The 17,279-nt window shown below is 44.8% G+C and overlaps 1 protein-coding gene across 1 annotated transcript in view; it reads left to right on the top strand.

Moving 5' to 3' along the window:
* The first annotated feature begins 5,712 nt into the window (after nucleotides 1–5,712).
* The window catches only part of LOC124552234 (pyruvate kinase-like), a 146,112-nt gene continuing 134,545 nt past the window's right edge, over nucleotides 5,713–17,279 (top strand). The window contains exon 1 of the mRNA XM_047126513.1: nucleotides 5,713–5,859. Coding sequence (XP_046982469.1) covers nucleotides 5,827–5,859 — 33 coding nt within the window. The 5' untranslated portion in view covers nucleotides 5,713–5,826. The remainder of the gene's footprint in view (nucleotides 5,860–17,279) is intronic.

Genomic DNA, 17,279 nt, shown 5'->3' with positions numbered 1-17,279 from the left:
AGTGGTCGCCCGGTCGGGGCATAGTTCTTGCATCTGAGTCTGCGTGTTAGCCCGCCAGTCTGCTCGAGTTTGCTCAGGCAATGGTCACTGGCGGTTGGATCGATCGGTTGGTCGGTCGCGCACTGAGACACGAGATGAGTTGTCCGTCTTGAGCGTCGGCGCATGTGAGGTCGCCACGTAAGTCCAGTGGGCCGCGGTCGACACGAGAGCAAGAGGAGTCAACCCACGACATCGGTCTGGCCGGGGCGAGCTGCGACGCCGTGAGACGGGAGATCGGCGCGCCTTCCTGCGTCCGTTGAAGCGGCTGGCAGCGGACGGTTCGGGAGAGCGTTTTGGGGGTGGTGCACCAGGTCTTCTCCAAAATCGCAGTGTATTAGAAGTTAAGTGATTGGTGATATTTTGTTTGATTTACTCTTGTTAAATTCTACTTGTTTTCTTGGTGAGGTCACCAGCCGTTTTGCTTTGGGGTCGTCCCACCATTCTTCTCCGTTTCCCCACCTGCGGGAAGGTGGTTGTCTATAAATTGGGTGGTCCGTTTTTCCCGTGTGGAGTAAGGGTGAGTTAGAGCAACCTGCGGTTCGGGTTGTTCGCTAATCTCCCTATCAATCTACCGTACGTTAGTAGCTGTCTCTGTCATGTTTGTCGGATTTGGTGTGTAAACGAATTTATTGCTTGGAGTGTAGCGGCCTAATACTGAAATATGTTTTGGTCTTTGGAAACTTTGATATTACTGTCTATGATTTTGAGAGGCAGTATCTCTGTACTGTAGAGCATCTTAACTATTGTTTGGCCAACTTTGTAGAATTCTATATAAGATTGCATTTCGTGGGCTTTTATTTAAATGACCATTTTAGTACATAAAGTTGCCACCCTTTCACCGTAAGACTTTTTTTAGAAGTTAAAATCAAGTTGCACCTTCGGTTGCAAGGTTAATGTTTTAGATGTTAATGTTTTGTACCATTTCCATCCCTCCTACGGGGGGACATAGTTTGTGTGCTTGTGTAAATTGTTAAAACTCTTAGTTTAAAGTAATCTGGTTTGTTGCAGATTTGCACCAGTGTAGTCTTTCAGAGGCTGTTGTGAGCGGTCGTAACTACGGCCGTGTCAAAAGGGAGCGGCTAGGTTCTCAACCTGAAAGCTCATAGTATTAAAAAAAAAATAAAATAAAATAAAAAAAATAAAAAAAATAATATTTCTGTCTCTGAGTAAATTGTGACTTGATATTTACAGGGTGCTTTCTGATTATAATTTTAAATCTGTTTAAAAAAAAGGCTTTTAGGAATAAAATTTCCATTTATTGAAAAAAAATTTTAATTTCCATTTATTGAAAAAAAAAATTTTTAATTTGTTCATCAGTTACCAATTGGCAACTGCTTCCACGCTCACATAGTGTCATTAAATGTGTTAATGTTCTTGGTGAATCGATAGTAAATAAAGTAAATTCTTAAGAAAAGGTTTTGAAAATAAATTCACGGTTCATATTCATCATCGTCATACTGGCGTATCACCCGGCGCGATGGTATGGGGTGCCATTGGTTACACGTCTCGGTCACCTCTTGTTCGCATTGACGGCACTTTGAACAGTGGACGTTACATTTCAGATGTAGCTCTACCAATTATTCGATCCCTGCGAAAGCCTACATTTCAGCAGGATAATGCACAACCGCATGTTGCAGGTATGTACAGGCCTTTCTGGATACAGAAAATGTTCGACTGCTGTCCTGGCCAGCACATTCTCTAGATCTCTCACCAACTGAAAACGTCTGGTTAGCAGTTGCCGAGCAACTGGCTCGTCACAATACCGCAGTCACTACTCTTGATGAACTGTGGTATCATGTTGAAGCTGCATGGGCAGCTGTACCTCTACACGCCATCCGAGCTCAGTTTGACCAATGCCCAGGCGTATCAAGGCCGTTATTACGGCCAGAGGTGGTTGTTCTGGGTACTGATTTGTCAGGATCTATGCACCCAAATTGCGTGAAAATGTTATCACATGTGTTCTAGTTCTAGTACGAGGGCTGTCCAGAAAGTAAGTTACAATCGGTCGCGAAATGGAAACGACTATGAAAATCCAATAAAGCTTTGCAAAGATGTGCTGGGCAGTGTCTCTAGTATGACTCTAGGTAGAATTATGTCGCTCTTTTCATTCCTGAGCTCTTAGTGAGTGCGTAAAGATGTTACAGAAAATAGTGTCTCCCGCCAAGTACGAGGGCCTGGTGAGAATTTTCCCCTGAAGCTATGCAACCAACATTACATAACTGTCGTGCGGTTTCTTCTTCAAGACAATTCTCAGCCTCATTCTGCAGGGGCAATGAAGATGTTCCTGCACCGTTTCAATTGGAAATGTTTGGTTACGCACAATACAGCCCGTAATTGTCTCCCACTGAGTTTCATCTACGTCTACATCTACATCCATACTCCGCAAGCCACCTGGCGCTGTGTGGCGGAGGGTACCTTACCTCTATCGGTTCTCCCTTCTATTCCAGTCTCGTATTGTTCGTGGAAAGAAGGATTGTCGGTATGCCTCTGTGTGGGCTCTAATCTCTCTGATTTTATCCTCATGGTCTCTTCGCGAGATATACGTAGGAGGGAGCAATATACTGCTTGACTCTTCGGTGAAGGTACCGAGCTACTGAGCGTCTCTCCTGCAGAGTCTTCCACTGGAGTTTATCTATCATCTCCGTAACGCTTTCACGATTACTAAATGATCCTGTAACGAAGCGCGCTGCTCTCCGTTGGATCTTCCCTATATCTTCTATCAACCCTAGCTGGTACGGATCCCACACTGCTGAGCAGTATTCAAGCAGTGGGCGAACAAGCGTACTGTAACCTACTTCCTTTGTTTTCGGATTGCATTTCCTTAGGATTCTTCCAATGAATCTCAGTCTGGCATCTGCTTTACCGACGATCAACGTTATATGATCATTCCATTTCAAATCACTCCTAATGCGTACTCCCAGATAATTTATGGTATTAACTGCTTCCAGTTGCTGACCTGCTATTTTGTAACTAAATGATAAAGGATCTACCTTTCTGTGTATTCGCTGCACATTACACTTGTCTACATTGAGATTCAATTGCCATTCCCTGCACCATGCGTCAATTCGTTGCAGATCCTCCTGCATTTCAGTACAATTTTCCATTGTTACAACCTCTCGATACACCACAGCATCATCCGCAAAAAGCCTCAGTGAACTTCCGATGTCATCCACAAGGTCATTTATGTATATTGTGAATAGCAACGGTCCTATGACACTCCCCTGCGGCACACCTGAAATCACTCTTACTTCGGAAGACTTCTCTCCATTGAGAATGACATGCTGCGTCCTGTTATCTAGGAACTCCTCAATCCAATCACACAATTGGTCTGATAGTCCATATGCTCTTACTTTGTTCATTAAACGACTGTGGGGAACTGTATCGAACGCCTTGCGGAAGTCAAGAAACACGGCGTCTACCTGTGAACCCGTGTCTATGGCCCTCTGAGTCTCGTGGACGAATAGCGCGAGCTGGGTTTCACATGACCTTTTTCGAAACCCATGCTGATTCCTACAGAGTAGATTTCTTGTCTCTAGAAAAGTCATTATACTGGAACATAATACGTGTTCCAAAATTCTACAACTGATCGACGTTAGAGATATAGGTCTATTGTTCTGCACATCTGCTCGACGTCCCTTCTTGAAAACGGGGATGACCTGTGCCCTTTTCCAATCCTTTGGAACGCTACGCTCTTCTAGAGACCTACGGTACACCGCTGCAAGAAGGGGGGCAAGTTCCTTCGCGTACTCTGTGTAAAATTGAACTGGTATCCCATCAGGTCCAGAGGCCTTTCCTCTTTTGAGTGATTTTAATTGTTTCTCTATCCCTCTGTCGTCTATTTCGATATCTACCATTTTGTCATCTGTGCGACAATCTAGAGAAGGAACTACAGTGCAATCTTCCTCTGTGAAACAAATTTGGAAAAAGACATTTAGTATTTCGGCCTTTAGTCTGTCATCCTCTGTTTCAGTACCATTTTGGTCACAGAGTGTCTGGACATTTTGTTTTGACCCACCTACCGCTTTGACATAAGACCAAAATTTCTTAGGATTTTCTGCCAAGTCAGTACATAGAACTTTACTTTCGAATTCATTGAACGCCTCTCGCATAGCCCTCCTCACACTACATCTCGCTTCGCGTAATTTTTGTTTGTCTGCAAGGCTTTGGCTATGTTTATGTTTGCTGTGAAGTTCCCTTTGCTTCCGCAGCAGTTTTCTAACTCGGTTGTTGTACCACGGTGGCTCTTTTCCATCTCTGACGATCTTGCTTGGCACATACTCATCTAACGCATTATGTACGACGGTTTTGAACTTTGTCCACTGATCCTCAACACTATCTGTACTTGAGACAAAACTTTTGTGTTGAGCCAACAGGTACTCTGAAATCTGCTTTTTGTCACTTTTTCTAAACAGAAAAATCTTCCTACCCTTTTTAATATTCCTATTTACGGCTGAAATCATCGATGCCGTAACCGCTTTATGATCGCTGATTCCCTGTTCTGCGTTAACTTTTTCAAATAGTTCGGGTCTGTTTGTCACCAGAAGGTCTAATATGTTATCGCCACGAGTCGGTTCTCTGTTTAACTGCTCAAGGTAGTTTTCAGATAAAGCACTTCAAAAAATTTCACTGGATTCTTTGTCCCTGCCACCCGTTATGAACGTCTGAGTGTCCCAGTCTATATCCGGCAAATTAAAATCTCCACCCAGAACTATAACATGGTGGGGAAATCTACTCGAAATATTTTCCAAATTATCCTTCAGGTGCTCTGCCACAACAGCTGCTGAGCCAGGGGGCCTATAGCGACATCCAATTACCATGTCTGAGCCTGCTTTAACCGTGACCTTCACCCAAATCATTTCACATTTCGGATCTCCGTCAATTTTCTTCGATACTATTGCACTTCTTATCGCTATAAACACGCCTCCCCCTTCACTGTCCAGCCTGTCTCTGCGGTATACATTCCAATCTGAGTTTAGGATTTCATTACTGCTCAAACGAACCGCTGGCTATGAAGACAACATTTTGGCACAGACAACGAGCTTTAGGCCAGCGTAGAGAATTGGCGGAAAGCACTGGCGGCAGCCTTCTATGATGAGGGTATTGGAAAGTTGGTACAACGCTACGACGAATGTCTGAGTCAGAACGGCTACTACGTAGAGAAGTAGCTGAAAGGTGTAGCTAACTGTTACAAATTAAACATTTCTGATTTTCACTGAGATTTTCGTTTCACGACCAATCGTAACTTACTTTCTGGACAGCTCTCGTATAATATGTCCAATGAATACACGTTTATCATCTGCATTTCTTCTTGGTGTAGCAATTTTAATGGCCAGTAGTGTAATTTTAATCGAGATGTCCCACAGACGTGGAAAAGCCGGAGTATCCGTTTGGTAGAGGTCGGTGTTGGTGGTGCAGTGTTTTCCATTTTTCTCAGTCCACTTCTGTCGTCTGAAAGAATGGTGCGTACAGAAAGTACTGTGGAGATCGCCGCACACGTGACCGCGCTGTCCCTACTGGGGGGGAATCACGCAGAGTCTCGTAGCAGAGGACAATCAGCCGCAACGGCCGCAGGTCAGGGCTGCGACACTATCACCAGAGCAGGCGGCTATCAGACGGACTTGGCGTCCAGTGCTGACGCGGCCGTTGTCTGGATCTCTCGTGGTCGCCGGCTGACGGAGATACCCCTATCTGCGGTCGGCTTTCTTCTGGACGCGGGTCGCCAGATAGGCTCGGCCACAACCGACAACAGTCAGTTGAGCTCCGGACAGCCACGGCGCAGCGCCAGCCATGAAGAGCATCGGGAGGCGCTGGACTTCTCCGGTAAGTCAAGCTACCCACACTGCCAAGCGCCCCAAATACACTTTTAACGTAGACGCGGTGTTGTCCTAGAGTGTAGTTCGTTGGTGCGGCTGTTTGCTGATGATGCTGTGGTGTACGGTAAAGTGCCCAAGTTGAATGACTGTGGGCCGGCCGGTGTGGCCGAGCGGTTCTAGGCGCTACAGTCTGCAACCGCGCGACCGCTACGGTCGCGGGTTCGAATCCTGCCTCGGGCATGGATGTGTATGATGTCCTTATGTTAGTTAAGTTTAAGTACTTTTAAGTTCTAGGGGACTGATGACCTCAGATGTTAAGTCCCATACTGCTCAGAGCCATTTGAACCATTTGAATGACTGTGGGACCATGCAAGATTGAAACCACCACTCTAATTATTTTTTTATTAAACACTTGTAAGTAGGCTGTTAAGGTTTTTATGTTGGTAACGCCACGTAGCGCTCTGTATGAAAATCACTGGCTGCGCTGTGTGCAGTTTGTGGCTGGTTTGCATTGTTGGAATATTTGCTATTGTAGTGTTGGGCAGTTGGATGTGAACAGCGCGTAGCGTTGTGCAGTTGGAGGTGAGCCGCCAGCAGTGGTGATGTGGGCAGAGAGATGGCGGAGTTTTGAGAGCGGACGATCTGGACGTGTTTCCGCCAGAAAGAGTAAATTTGTAATACTGGATATCATGAACTTGTATATATATTATGATTTTTGAACAGTATTAAGGTACATACATTGTTTGTTCTCTATCAAAATCTTTCATTTGCTAACTATGCCTATCAGTAGTTAGTGCCTTCAGTAGTTAGAATCTTTTGTTTAGCTGGCAGTATTGGCACACCTCGTTGTATTACAGTAGTTCGAGTAATGAAGATTTTTGTGAGGTAAGTGTTTCATGAAAGGTATATGTTATTGTTAGCCAGGGCCATTCTTTTGTAGGGATTACTGAAAGTCAGATTGCGTTGCGCTAAAAATATTGTTTGTCAGTTTGTCAGTTGATCAGAATAAGTAAAGAGAGAAATGTCTGACTACGTTCAATTGTGATCAGCTGTTTGAAAATCAAATAACGTAAGAGGTTTATCAGCACAGTAGTTCACTAATTTTTCTAAGGGGAGGTTTCACACTGACCTACAGAATTTTCCCTGACAAAGAAATCTGAAACTTAACCTATTCATTTAATACCCACAATATACAAGCCCAACGCAATCCGACTGCTATACGTTGAAATCGTGACTTCCAATAATTAACACAAAAGAATGGCCCTGAACTGCAAGAAATCCTAACAACAACACAAATTTTAAAAAAATGAAATTAAAGAAATATGAAACTACCTCCAACTCTGTTAGTTGCTTAAACTCATTTCAATCATGTATGCCAACAGTGCAAACCCCATTCTCTTTCATAAGACTACCTCACAGAAAATCTTCATAACACGAACTACAGCAACTAGCAGCTACAGCCAGCTAAATAAAAAGATTCTAACTACTATAGACTCTGAAATTTTTTAGCAGATTAAAACTGTGGGCCGGACCGAGACACAAACTCGGGACCTTCTCCTTTCGCGGGCAAGTGCTCTACCATCTGAGCTACCGAAGCACGACTCACGGACCATCGTCGCAGGAGAGTTTCTGTGAAGTTTGGAAAGTAGGAGACGAGGTGCTGGGGGAAGTGAAGCTGTGAGGACAGGCTGTGAGTCATCCTTGGGTAGCTCAGATGGTAGAGCAATTGCCCGCGAAAGGCAAAGGTCCTGAGTTCGAGTCTCGGTCCGGCACACAGTTTTAATACGCCAGCAAGTTTCATATCAGTGCACTCTCCGCTGCAGAGTGAAAATCTCATTCTGGATACTATAGGCTCTAACTACTAGGAGACTTATGGGTAGAGTAAGAAAGATTTTGCTGAAAACAATGTATCTAGAAAAATTTTAGCTTATTCTTGTGACATCCAATTCCAAAAATTATATAGTTGTCAATAATTCCACTGCCCATTGTTCTTGTTGTTGTTTACCGGCCGGTGTGGCCGTGCGGTTCTAGGCGCTTCAGTCTGGACCGCTACGGTCGCAGGTTCGAATCTTGCCTCGGGCATGGATGTGTGTGATGTTCTTAGGTTAGTTAGGTTTAATTAGTTCTAAGTTCTAGGCGACTGATGACCTCAGAAGTTAAGTCGCATAGTGCTCAGAGCCATTTGAACCATTTTTGTTGTTGTTGTTGTTGTTGTTGTTGTGGTCTTCAGTCCAGAGACTGGTCTGATGCAGCTGTCCGTGCTACTCTACCCTGTCCAAGCTTCTTCATCTCCCAGTACCTACTGCAACCTACATCCTTCTGAATCTGTTTAGTGTATTCATATCTTGGTCTCCCTCTACGATTTTTACACTCAACGCTGCCCTCCAATACTAAATTGGTGATCCCTTGATGCCTCAGAATATGCCATACCAACCGATCCCTTCTTCTAGTCAAGTTGTGCCACAGATTCCTCCCCAATTCTATTCAGTACCTCCTCATTAGTTGTGTGATGTATCCATCTAATCTTCACCATTCTTCTGTAGCACCACATTTCGAAAGCTTCTATTCTCTTCTTGTCTTAACTATTTATCGTCCACGATTCAATTCCATACATGGCTACACTCCATACAAATACTTTCAGACACGACTTCCTGACAGTCAAAGCTATACTCGATGTTAACAAATTTCTCTTCTTTAGAAACTCTTTCCTTGCCATTGCCAGTCAACATTTTATATCCTCTCTGCCTCGACCGTCATCAGTTATTTTGCTCCCCAAATAGCAAAATTCATTTACTACTTCAAGCATCTCATTTCCTAGTCTAATTCCCTCAGCATCACACTATCATCCAAATATCCATTATCATACATTTCCTTGCGTATTTTCTTATAAGCACATCATTTCATCTCACTCTACTATGGACGTCCTACCAACACAGAGTCTCCACAAAGAATATCATGTCCATACACTCCCTATCCTCTCACTAACTGCTAGTCCGTCCAACCACAGAATCTCTTGCCCACGGCGCAGAGCACTGTCAGCGATATTAACACAGTCTATACCGCTGTCAACATACAAACAGGCTACTTACAAAATGACTTAGTATTTCTAGTTGGTGTGATGAATGGTAGCTAGCGTTGTAGAAAAACTAAGTTGATGTGGATGAGTAGGAAAAGCAAACCCGTAAGTTTCGGATACGACATTAGTAAATTCCTGCTTCACATAGTCACGTTGTTTAAATATCTGGGAGTAGCGTTGCACAGCGGTATGAGATGGAACGAGAATGTAAGGATTGTGGTAGGAAAGCCGAATGGTCCACTTCGGTTCATTGGGAAAATTTTAGGAAAGAGTGGTTCACCTGTAAAGGAGACCGCATATAGGACGCTGGTGCGACCAATTCTTGAGTACTGCTCGAGTGTTTGGGATCCGTACCAGGTCGGCTTAAAGGAAGCCATCGAACCAGTTCAGAGGCGGGCTGCTAGATCTGTTGCTGGTAGGTTCGAGCAACATGAAAGTGTTACTGACAAGGGAACCTCCCCATCGCACCCCCCTCAGATTTAGTTATAAGGTGGCACAGTGGATAGGCCTTGAAAAACTGTACACAGATTAATCGAGAAAAGAGGAAGAAATTGTGTGGAACTATGAAAAAAATAAGCAAAATATACAAACTGAGTAATCCATGTGCAACATATGCAAAATAAATGTGAAAGTCGATTGAGGAACGCCGAGGTCCCGTGGTTAGCGTGAGCAGCTGCTTAGCGAGAGGTCCTTGGTTCAAGTCTTCCCGGCAGCGAAAATTTTAATTTTTTATTTTCAGATAATTATCAAAGTTCAAGCACTTACACAAAATCAACTTCGCTCTCCAAAATTCCAGGACATGTTCAGATTTGCTTGGACATATGCAGGATTTGACGGTCTACACGCGGAAAAAATTGAAAACGTTAAAAACATATGTTTTGACAGAGCACAAGGAAAACTGTGCGACTGCGATACTGTTGCATTCATTTGTTGCAGTTTATGTGACAAACTCCTATGTTTTCATCACTTTTTGGGAGTGATTATCACACCCACAAGAAAACCTAAATCGGGCAAAGTAGAAGAATCTTTTTACCCATTCGCCAAGTGTACAAGTTAGGTGGGTCGACAACATTGTCCAGTCATGTGACGCACATGCCGTCACCAGTCTTGTATAGAATGTATCAGACGTGTTTTCCTGTCGAGGAATCGGTCGACCTATGAGATTGCGATCAAATGTTTTCGGTTCCCATTGGAGAGCCACGTCCTTTCGTCTACTCATCGCCCGGTTTTGCGGTGCGGTCGCAAAACACAGACACTAAACTTATTACAGTGAACAGAGACGTCAATGAACGAACGGACAGATCACAACTTTGCGAAAATAATGAATAAAATTACTTCACCCGAGGGAAGACTTGAACCAAGAACCTCTCACTCCGCAGCTGCTCACGCTAACCACAGGACCACTGCGCTCCTGAGTCCGCCATATCCTTGATGTTGCCTACCTTGCGCATGGACTACTCAGTTTGTATATTTTGCTTATTTCTTTCATAGTTCCACACAACTTCTTCCAGTTTTCTCGATTGATCTGTGTTGAGTTTTTCAAGGCCAATCCACTGTGCCAGCTTATAACTAAATCTGAGGGGGGTGCGAGGGGGAGGTTCCCTTGTGAGATGCTTCTGGAACTCAAATGTGAATACCTGGAGGGAGGGTGAAGTTATTTCCGTGGAACTCTATCGAGAAAATTTAGAGGACCGGCATTTGAAGCTGACTGCAGAATGATTCTACTGCCACCGGCATACATTTCACGTTAGGACCAAGAAGATACGAGAAGGTACGAGAAATTGGGACTCGTGTGGAGGTCTATAGGCAGTGGTTTTGCCCTCACTCTATTTGCGAGTGGAAAAGGAAATGAGTAGTAGTGGTACCGCATACCCACCGCAACGCGCCGTAATATGGCTTGCGAAGTATTGATGTAGATGTAGAATGTACTCTATAGGTTCAGGCCAATAGACCCACTGTTCTTCAAAGACTAAAATTCGATATTAACAAATTACTCCTTCCCAGCTGCAGGTCTGCATTTCATATCTCCTCTGTTTCGGCAATCATCAGTTCTTTTGCTGCTCAAATAGCAAAACTCAGCCGGCCAGAGTGGCCGAGCGGTTCTAGGCGCTACAGTCTGGAACCGCGCGATCGCTACGGTCGCAGGTTCGAATCCTGCCTGGGGCATGGATGTGTGTGATGTCCTTACGTTAGTCAGATTTAAGTGGTTCTAAGTTCTAGGGAACTGATGACCTTAGAAGTGTAGTCCCATAGTGCTCAGAGTCATTTGAACCATCTGAATAGCAAAACTCATCTCCTACTTTTAGGATCTCATTTCCTAGTCTAATTCGCTCAGAACCACCTCACTTCAGTCGCTTACATTCCATTACACTTGTTTTACTTTAGTTCATGTTCATTTCTACATACGAGGCGTGTTTTTTTAAGTAAGTACCGTTCTGAAATTAAAAAAAGACGTGCTAAGATATCTCAATAATTTTATTTTTACGTGAAAGCCTGTACCTTAATCTACTTTTCTACATAATTTCCGTCAATACTGAGGCACTTATCATAACGTTGTACCAGTTTCTGAATACCCTCCTCATAGAAGTCTCCCGCCTGACTTGTTAACCACTGCATCACCACTGTTTTGAGTTCGTCATCGTCTCGAAGACGGTGACCGCCCAGGTGTTTCTTCAAGTGCGGGAACAGATGGTAGTCACTGGGCGCAAGATCGGGGCTGTACGGACGATGATCTAGGCTTTCCCATCGAAAAGTTGTGATGTGATCTTTGGTCTGATTCGCCACATGCGGACGGGCATTGTCTTGCAGCAAACCGATGCCCTTGCTCAACTTTCACGGACTGTTGCTTTGTTTCTCATGTGACATAGGCCACTCATGTTTCATCGCCCGTAACAATTTGGCTTAAGAAATCATCACCGTCGTTGTGGTACCGCTCAAGGAAAGTCAATGCACTGTCTAAACGTTTGGATTGTGCACATCCGTCAACATTTTCGGTACCCAACGTGCGCACAATTTTGGGTAATTCAAGTGCTCGGTTACAATGCCATACAAAACACTATGAGAAACATTAGGAAAGTCATCCCGCAAGGAGGAAATCGTAAAGCGTCCGTTTTCTCTCACCGTATTGTCCACTTCCTGCTCCAAACTTTCATTAACGACCGAAGGACGCCCACTCCGCTGTTCATCGTGCACATTTGTGCGGCCATCTTTAAATGCTCTCGCCCACTTTCTTACCATTCCATCACTCATAATGTTTTCTCCGTAAACTGCACAGATCTCACGATGAATATCGATCGCTTTTAGGCCTTTAGCACTAAGAAATCTTATAACAGCCCGTACTTCACAGTCGGCGGGACTCAACGATTATCGGAGGCGTCTTAAACACTCAGTACACAACGTAAACAAGGAAGAATCAGACTGTAATGGCGTCAGTGCGTAGATTAAGGTACAGGTTTTCATGTAAAATTAATATTATTGAGATATCTTAGCATGTCTTTTCTTTAATTTCAAAACGGTACTTACTTAAAAAACACGCCTCATATATAAGAGGTTAATCCCAAAAGTAAGGTCTCCTATTTTTTTGTAAGTACATAGACCTGTTTATTTCTACAATGGTTTACATCAGTTTACAGCTTGAACATATAGCTATTTTTCGACATAATCACCATTTCTGTCGATGCATTTTTGTAGACGCTGTGGCAGTTTTTGTATGCCCATGTCATACCAGCTCGCCGCCATGCTGCTTAGAAAGTTTTGAACCTCTTCTTTCACCTCGTCGACGGAGCTGAATCGCGTTCCGGCCAAATGTTCTTTTAACCTAGGAAACAGGTGATAGTCACTGGGCGCCAAGTCAGGACTGTAGGGTGGGTGGGTGATTATGTTCCTCTGTTGCAGGAGAGCAACTGTTTGCCGAGCGATGTGTGGGCGAGCGTTGTCATGGAGAATGTGTACGCCCTTGCTCAACATTCCCCTTCTCCGGTTCTGAATTGCCCGTTTGAATTTTTTCAGAGTCTCACAGTACCTGTCAGCGTTAATTGTGGTCCCAGTGAGCATAAAGTCGACCAACAATACCCCTTTCCCATCCCAGAAAACGGTTGTCATGACTTTACCGGCAGACTGTGTTTGTTTGAATTTCCGCGGCTTTGGCGAAGAAGGATGCCGCCACTGGCCTGATTGTTGGCTGGTCTCAGGCGTAAAGTGGTATGCCCAGGTTTCGTCGTCACCCGTGACAGTAGAGTCCACAAAGTTGTCCTGTTCGGCTCTGCAAGGCGGTGAAGAAATGAGCGGAAAGCATCAACTCGTTGCCGCATGTGGTCCTCAGTCAGCATGCGTGGCACCCATCTTGCGCACACCTTATCATCGCTCGGCAAACCGTTGCTCTCCTGCAACAGCTTCAGTGGAACATAATCACCCACCCACCCTATAGTCCTGGCTTGACGCCCAGTGACTATCACCTGTTCCCTAGGTTAATAGAACATTTGGCCGGAAAGCGATTCAGCTCCGACGACGAGGTGAAAGAAGAGGTTCATAACTTCTGAACAGCATGGCGGCGAGCTGGTATGACATGGGCATACAAAAACTGCCACAGTGTCCATAAAAATGCATCGACAGAAATGGTGATTGTGTCGAAAAATAGCTAAATGTTCAGGCTGTAAACTGATGTAAACCATTGTAGAAATAAACAGGTCTATGTACTTATAAAATAGGAGACCTTACTTTTGGGATTACCCTCGTACATTCCATATAGGATTCCTACGTTCCAAAATCACTGATTTGGCTGAAAGTGCAGGCTGTTGTGGCCGAGCGGTTCTAGGCGCTACAGTCTGGAACCGCGCGACCGCTACGGTCGCAGGTTCGAATCCTGCCTCGGGCATGGATGTGTGTGATGTCCTTAGGTTAGTTAGGTTTAAGTAGTTCTAGATCTAGGGGACTGATGAGCTTAGAAGTTAAGTCTCATAGCGCTCAGAGCCATTTGAACCATTTTTTGGCTGAAAGTGAAGCGAAAAAACACGGAAACTAATTATCGTAAGAGTACCAAACTTGGTAGCATTAATGTCCAGAGTATGGGGTGCGTGATTTCCATGCATCACAGCGCCACCCTCCAGTTTTGACTATGACATTGTAAGGGGTCCATAGGCCCTTACTATAACTTTGCACTTGGCACAGGTCGATAGGACGAACAATCGATTGTGACGTGTTGAGAGAGCGAGTGTCGAGCTGCGCCAGTGTGATTGGCGGGTATATATGTGTGAAGGCCATTGTTGAAATACAGGGCTTTAACGGAGAAGGGTGTCGCCATCGCCGTGGTTAGACCCCTATGTAATAGATTAATACCGGGAAAGTGAAGAAGTATCATTACGAAAGTGATAAGTGACGTTACGAGTGCCGATATTTGGTTTCGCGTCTACCGCGCCGGCCTAACCTTGGATTGCAGTGTTGGATGCAGTGATGGATTAGCGTGTGACGATAATGGAAAATGAAGAAAGCCTGTGCTGAGATTAGCCGTAATTAGATATGTATGACGAAGGCAGTGGCTGTCTCCTCTTTTGTGTTTTGAGAAGAATATAAGTTCGTAATTAGTAAAACTGTGTTGGTGTTCCTCATTACCACACATTCAGTATTATAGTACTGAGCAGAACGAACTGGAAAGTAACATTCTGTAGCAGTCAATTCCGATTACCAGCCCCATTAGGTTCACGGTCGTGTTAATAATAAATATTGGACTGCTATTCGATCAGATCAGGTCGGGACGCAATGGAGGTGTTACAACCACCAGGTGCCGTGATCAGTCACCGTGATTCATAGCCTCACACACTTGACCAGTCGCAGTGCAATTGTTGACGTGTCAACATCAGCTTGGATGAAAGTATCAGGGAATTTTTGGTGAAGCTCTGTTACCAAAACAACAGTAATGCAGCAGCTGCACTTCGAGAATATCGCCGGCTGAAAAGATCACGGAAGGGTCCTCTTTCTCCACCTGCCGTGCGGAGCATGATGAAGAAGTTCAACTGGAGAACTGGGCGTCGATCCTGGAAGAGGCCGACGATCGGTTGCACCACAGGTGGTTGACGAAATCGTTGTCGCTATGACAGACAACCGTGCGTGCAATTCCCTATAGTCAGGCAGTGCGCGTGCTGTGTCACGACAGTTGAACACCCCGTGGTCCACTGTACGGAAGGTTCAAAAATGGTTCAAATGGCTCTGAGCACTATGGGACTTAACTTCTTCTAAGGTCATCAGTCCCCTAGAACTACTTAAACCTAACTAACCTAAGGACATCACACACATCCATGCCCGAGGCAGGATTCGAACCTGCGACCGTAGCGGTCACGCGGTTCCAGACTGACGCGCTTAGAACCGCACGGCCACACCGGCCGGCGTACGGAAGGTGCTTCGAACCATTCTCAAATGGTATTCGTACAAGACTCATATAATACAGCAGCTTGCACCACAGGGCACACAACGACGTGTTGACTTCGCTCTCCACTTTCTCGCAAGGATTGGCGAGGGCTGGCCCTGGACCAAACTATGGACAGACGAAGCTCATTTTTCTGTGATGCGTGAGGTGAATACCCAAAATTACCAAATGTGGGGGGTCTTCACCTCCACTCACTGTGCATAAAGATCCTCTGAATGTTGAACGTGTCACCGTATGGTGTGGCTTCTCGGCCATCTTCATTATTGGCTCAATCTTTTTTGAACAGGTTGGCGCTCAAGGACCAAAGCTGTGCAGTGTGGGTGGCCAGCGTTACTGTAATATGCCTCACCAGCGTGACATACCCAGGAGAGAGATGAATTGAACTCAACAGTTTTCGTGCAAGATGGGGTCCCACCGCACATCGTTCCCGAAGTTCACCTGCTTCTCAGAAACTTGGAAATGATCGGATTATCTGTCGATCCTTTCCAAATGCTTGTCCGGCACGATCGCCTGATCTCACTCCCTGCGATTTCTGGTTGTGGGGCTACCTGAAGGACAGGGTTTACCAGGGGAACATTCAAACATGTGCTGATCTGAGCCGGCCGGAGTGGCCGAGCGGTTAAAGGCGCTTCAGTCTGGAACCGCACGACCGCTACGGTCGCAGGTTCGAATCCTGCCTCGGGCATGGATGTGTGTGATGTCCTTAGGTTAGTTAGGTTTAAGTAGTTCTAAGTTCTAGGGGACTTATGACCACAGCAGTTGAGTCCCATAGTGCTCAGAGCCATTTTTTTTGCTGATCTGAAGCGCAGCATGAGGTGACCAGACTACCTACGGACATGCTTCGTTCTGCTGTGTACAATGCAATCCTTCGCTTTCTGACTCTTGCAGACGTGATGGGCGCCATATTAAGCTCCTTTTGTAGCAGTAATGGTACCAGTATGTACTGGTATGATGTAACGTAGCAGCACATTAAAAGTGTTTCAACTGAAGTGATTATGAATTAATTCTCTTCCCCACGTCCTTGACATTAATGCTTCCAACATTGGTACCTGTACGGTAATTAGTTTCCGAGTTATAACGTGTTAAATAGGGAAAGTTTAACTATAACCATCCAGCACAACATCTTTCTGCAAAAGGTCAGGTCCTCTGGTGTTTACTGGCAATTTTTTACTGTTGTTGTTGTGGTCTTTAGTCCTGAGACTGGTTTGATGCAGCTCTCCATGCTACTCTATCCTGTGCAAGCTTCTTCATCTCCCAGTACCTACTGCAGCCTACATCCTTCTGAATCTGCTTAGTGTATTCATATCTTGGTCTCCCTCTACGATTTTTGCCCTCCAGTACTAAATTGGAGGCCCCTTGATGCCTCAGAACATGTCCTACCAACCGATCCCTTCTTCTAGTCAAGTTGTGCCACAAACTCCTCCCCAATTCTATTCAATACCTTCTCATTAGTTATCTGATCTACCCATCTAATTTTCAGCATTCTTCTGCAGCACCACATTTCGAAAGCTTCTATTCTCTTCTTGTCCAAACTATTTATCGTCCATGTTTCACTTCCATACATGGCTACACTCCATACAAATACTTTCAGAAACGATTTCCTGACACTTAAATCTATACCCGATGTTAACAAATGTCTCTTGTTTAGATACGCTTTCCTTGCCATTGCCAGTCTACATTTTATATCCTCTGTACTTCGACCATCGTCAGTTTTTTGCTCCCCAAAGAGCAAAACTCCTTTACCACTTTAAGTGTCTCATTTCCTAATCTAATTCCCTCAGCATCATCCGATTTAATTCGACTACATTCCATTATCCTCGTTTTGCTTTTGATGATGTTCATCTTATACCCTCCTTTCAAGACACTGTCCATTTCGTTCAACTGCTCTTCCAAGTCCTTTGCTGTCTCTGACAGAATTACAATGTCATCGTCG

The sequence above is a fragment of the Schistocerca americana genome, chromosome 10, assembly GCF_021461395.2.
Source record: "Schistocerca americana isolate TAMUIC-IGC-003095 chromosome 10, iqSchAmer2.1, whole genome shotgun sequence".
Lineage (NCBI taxonomy): Eukaryota > Metazoa > Arthropoda > Insecta > Orthoptera > Acrididae > Schistocerca > Schistocerca americana.
This window is presented reverse-complemented; position numbering and strand designations above follow the sequence as displayed.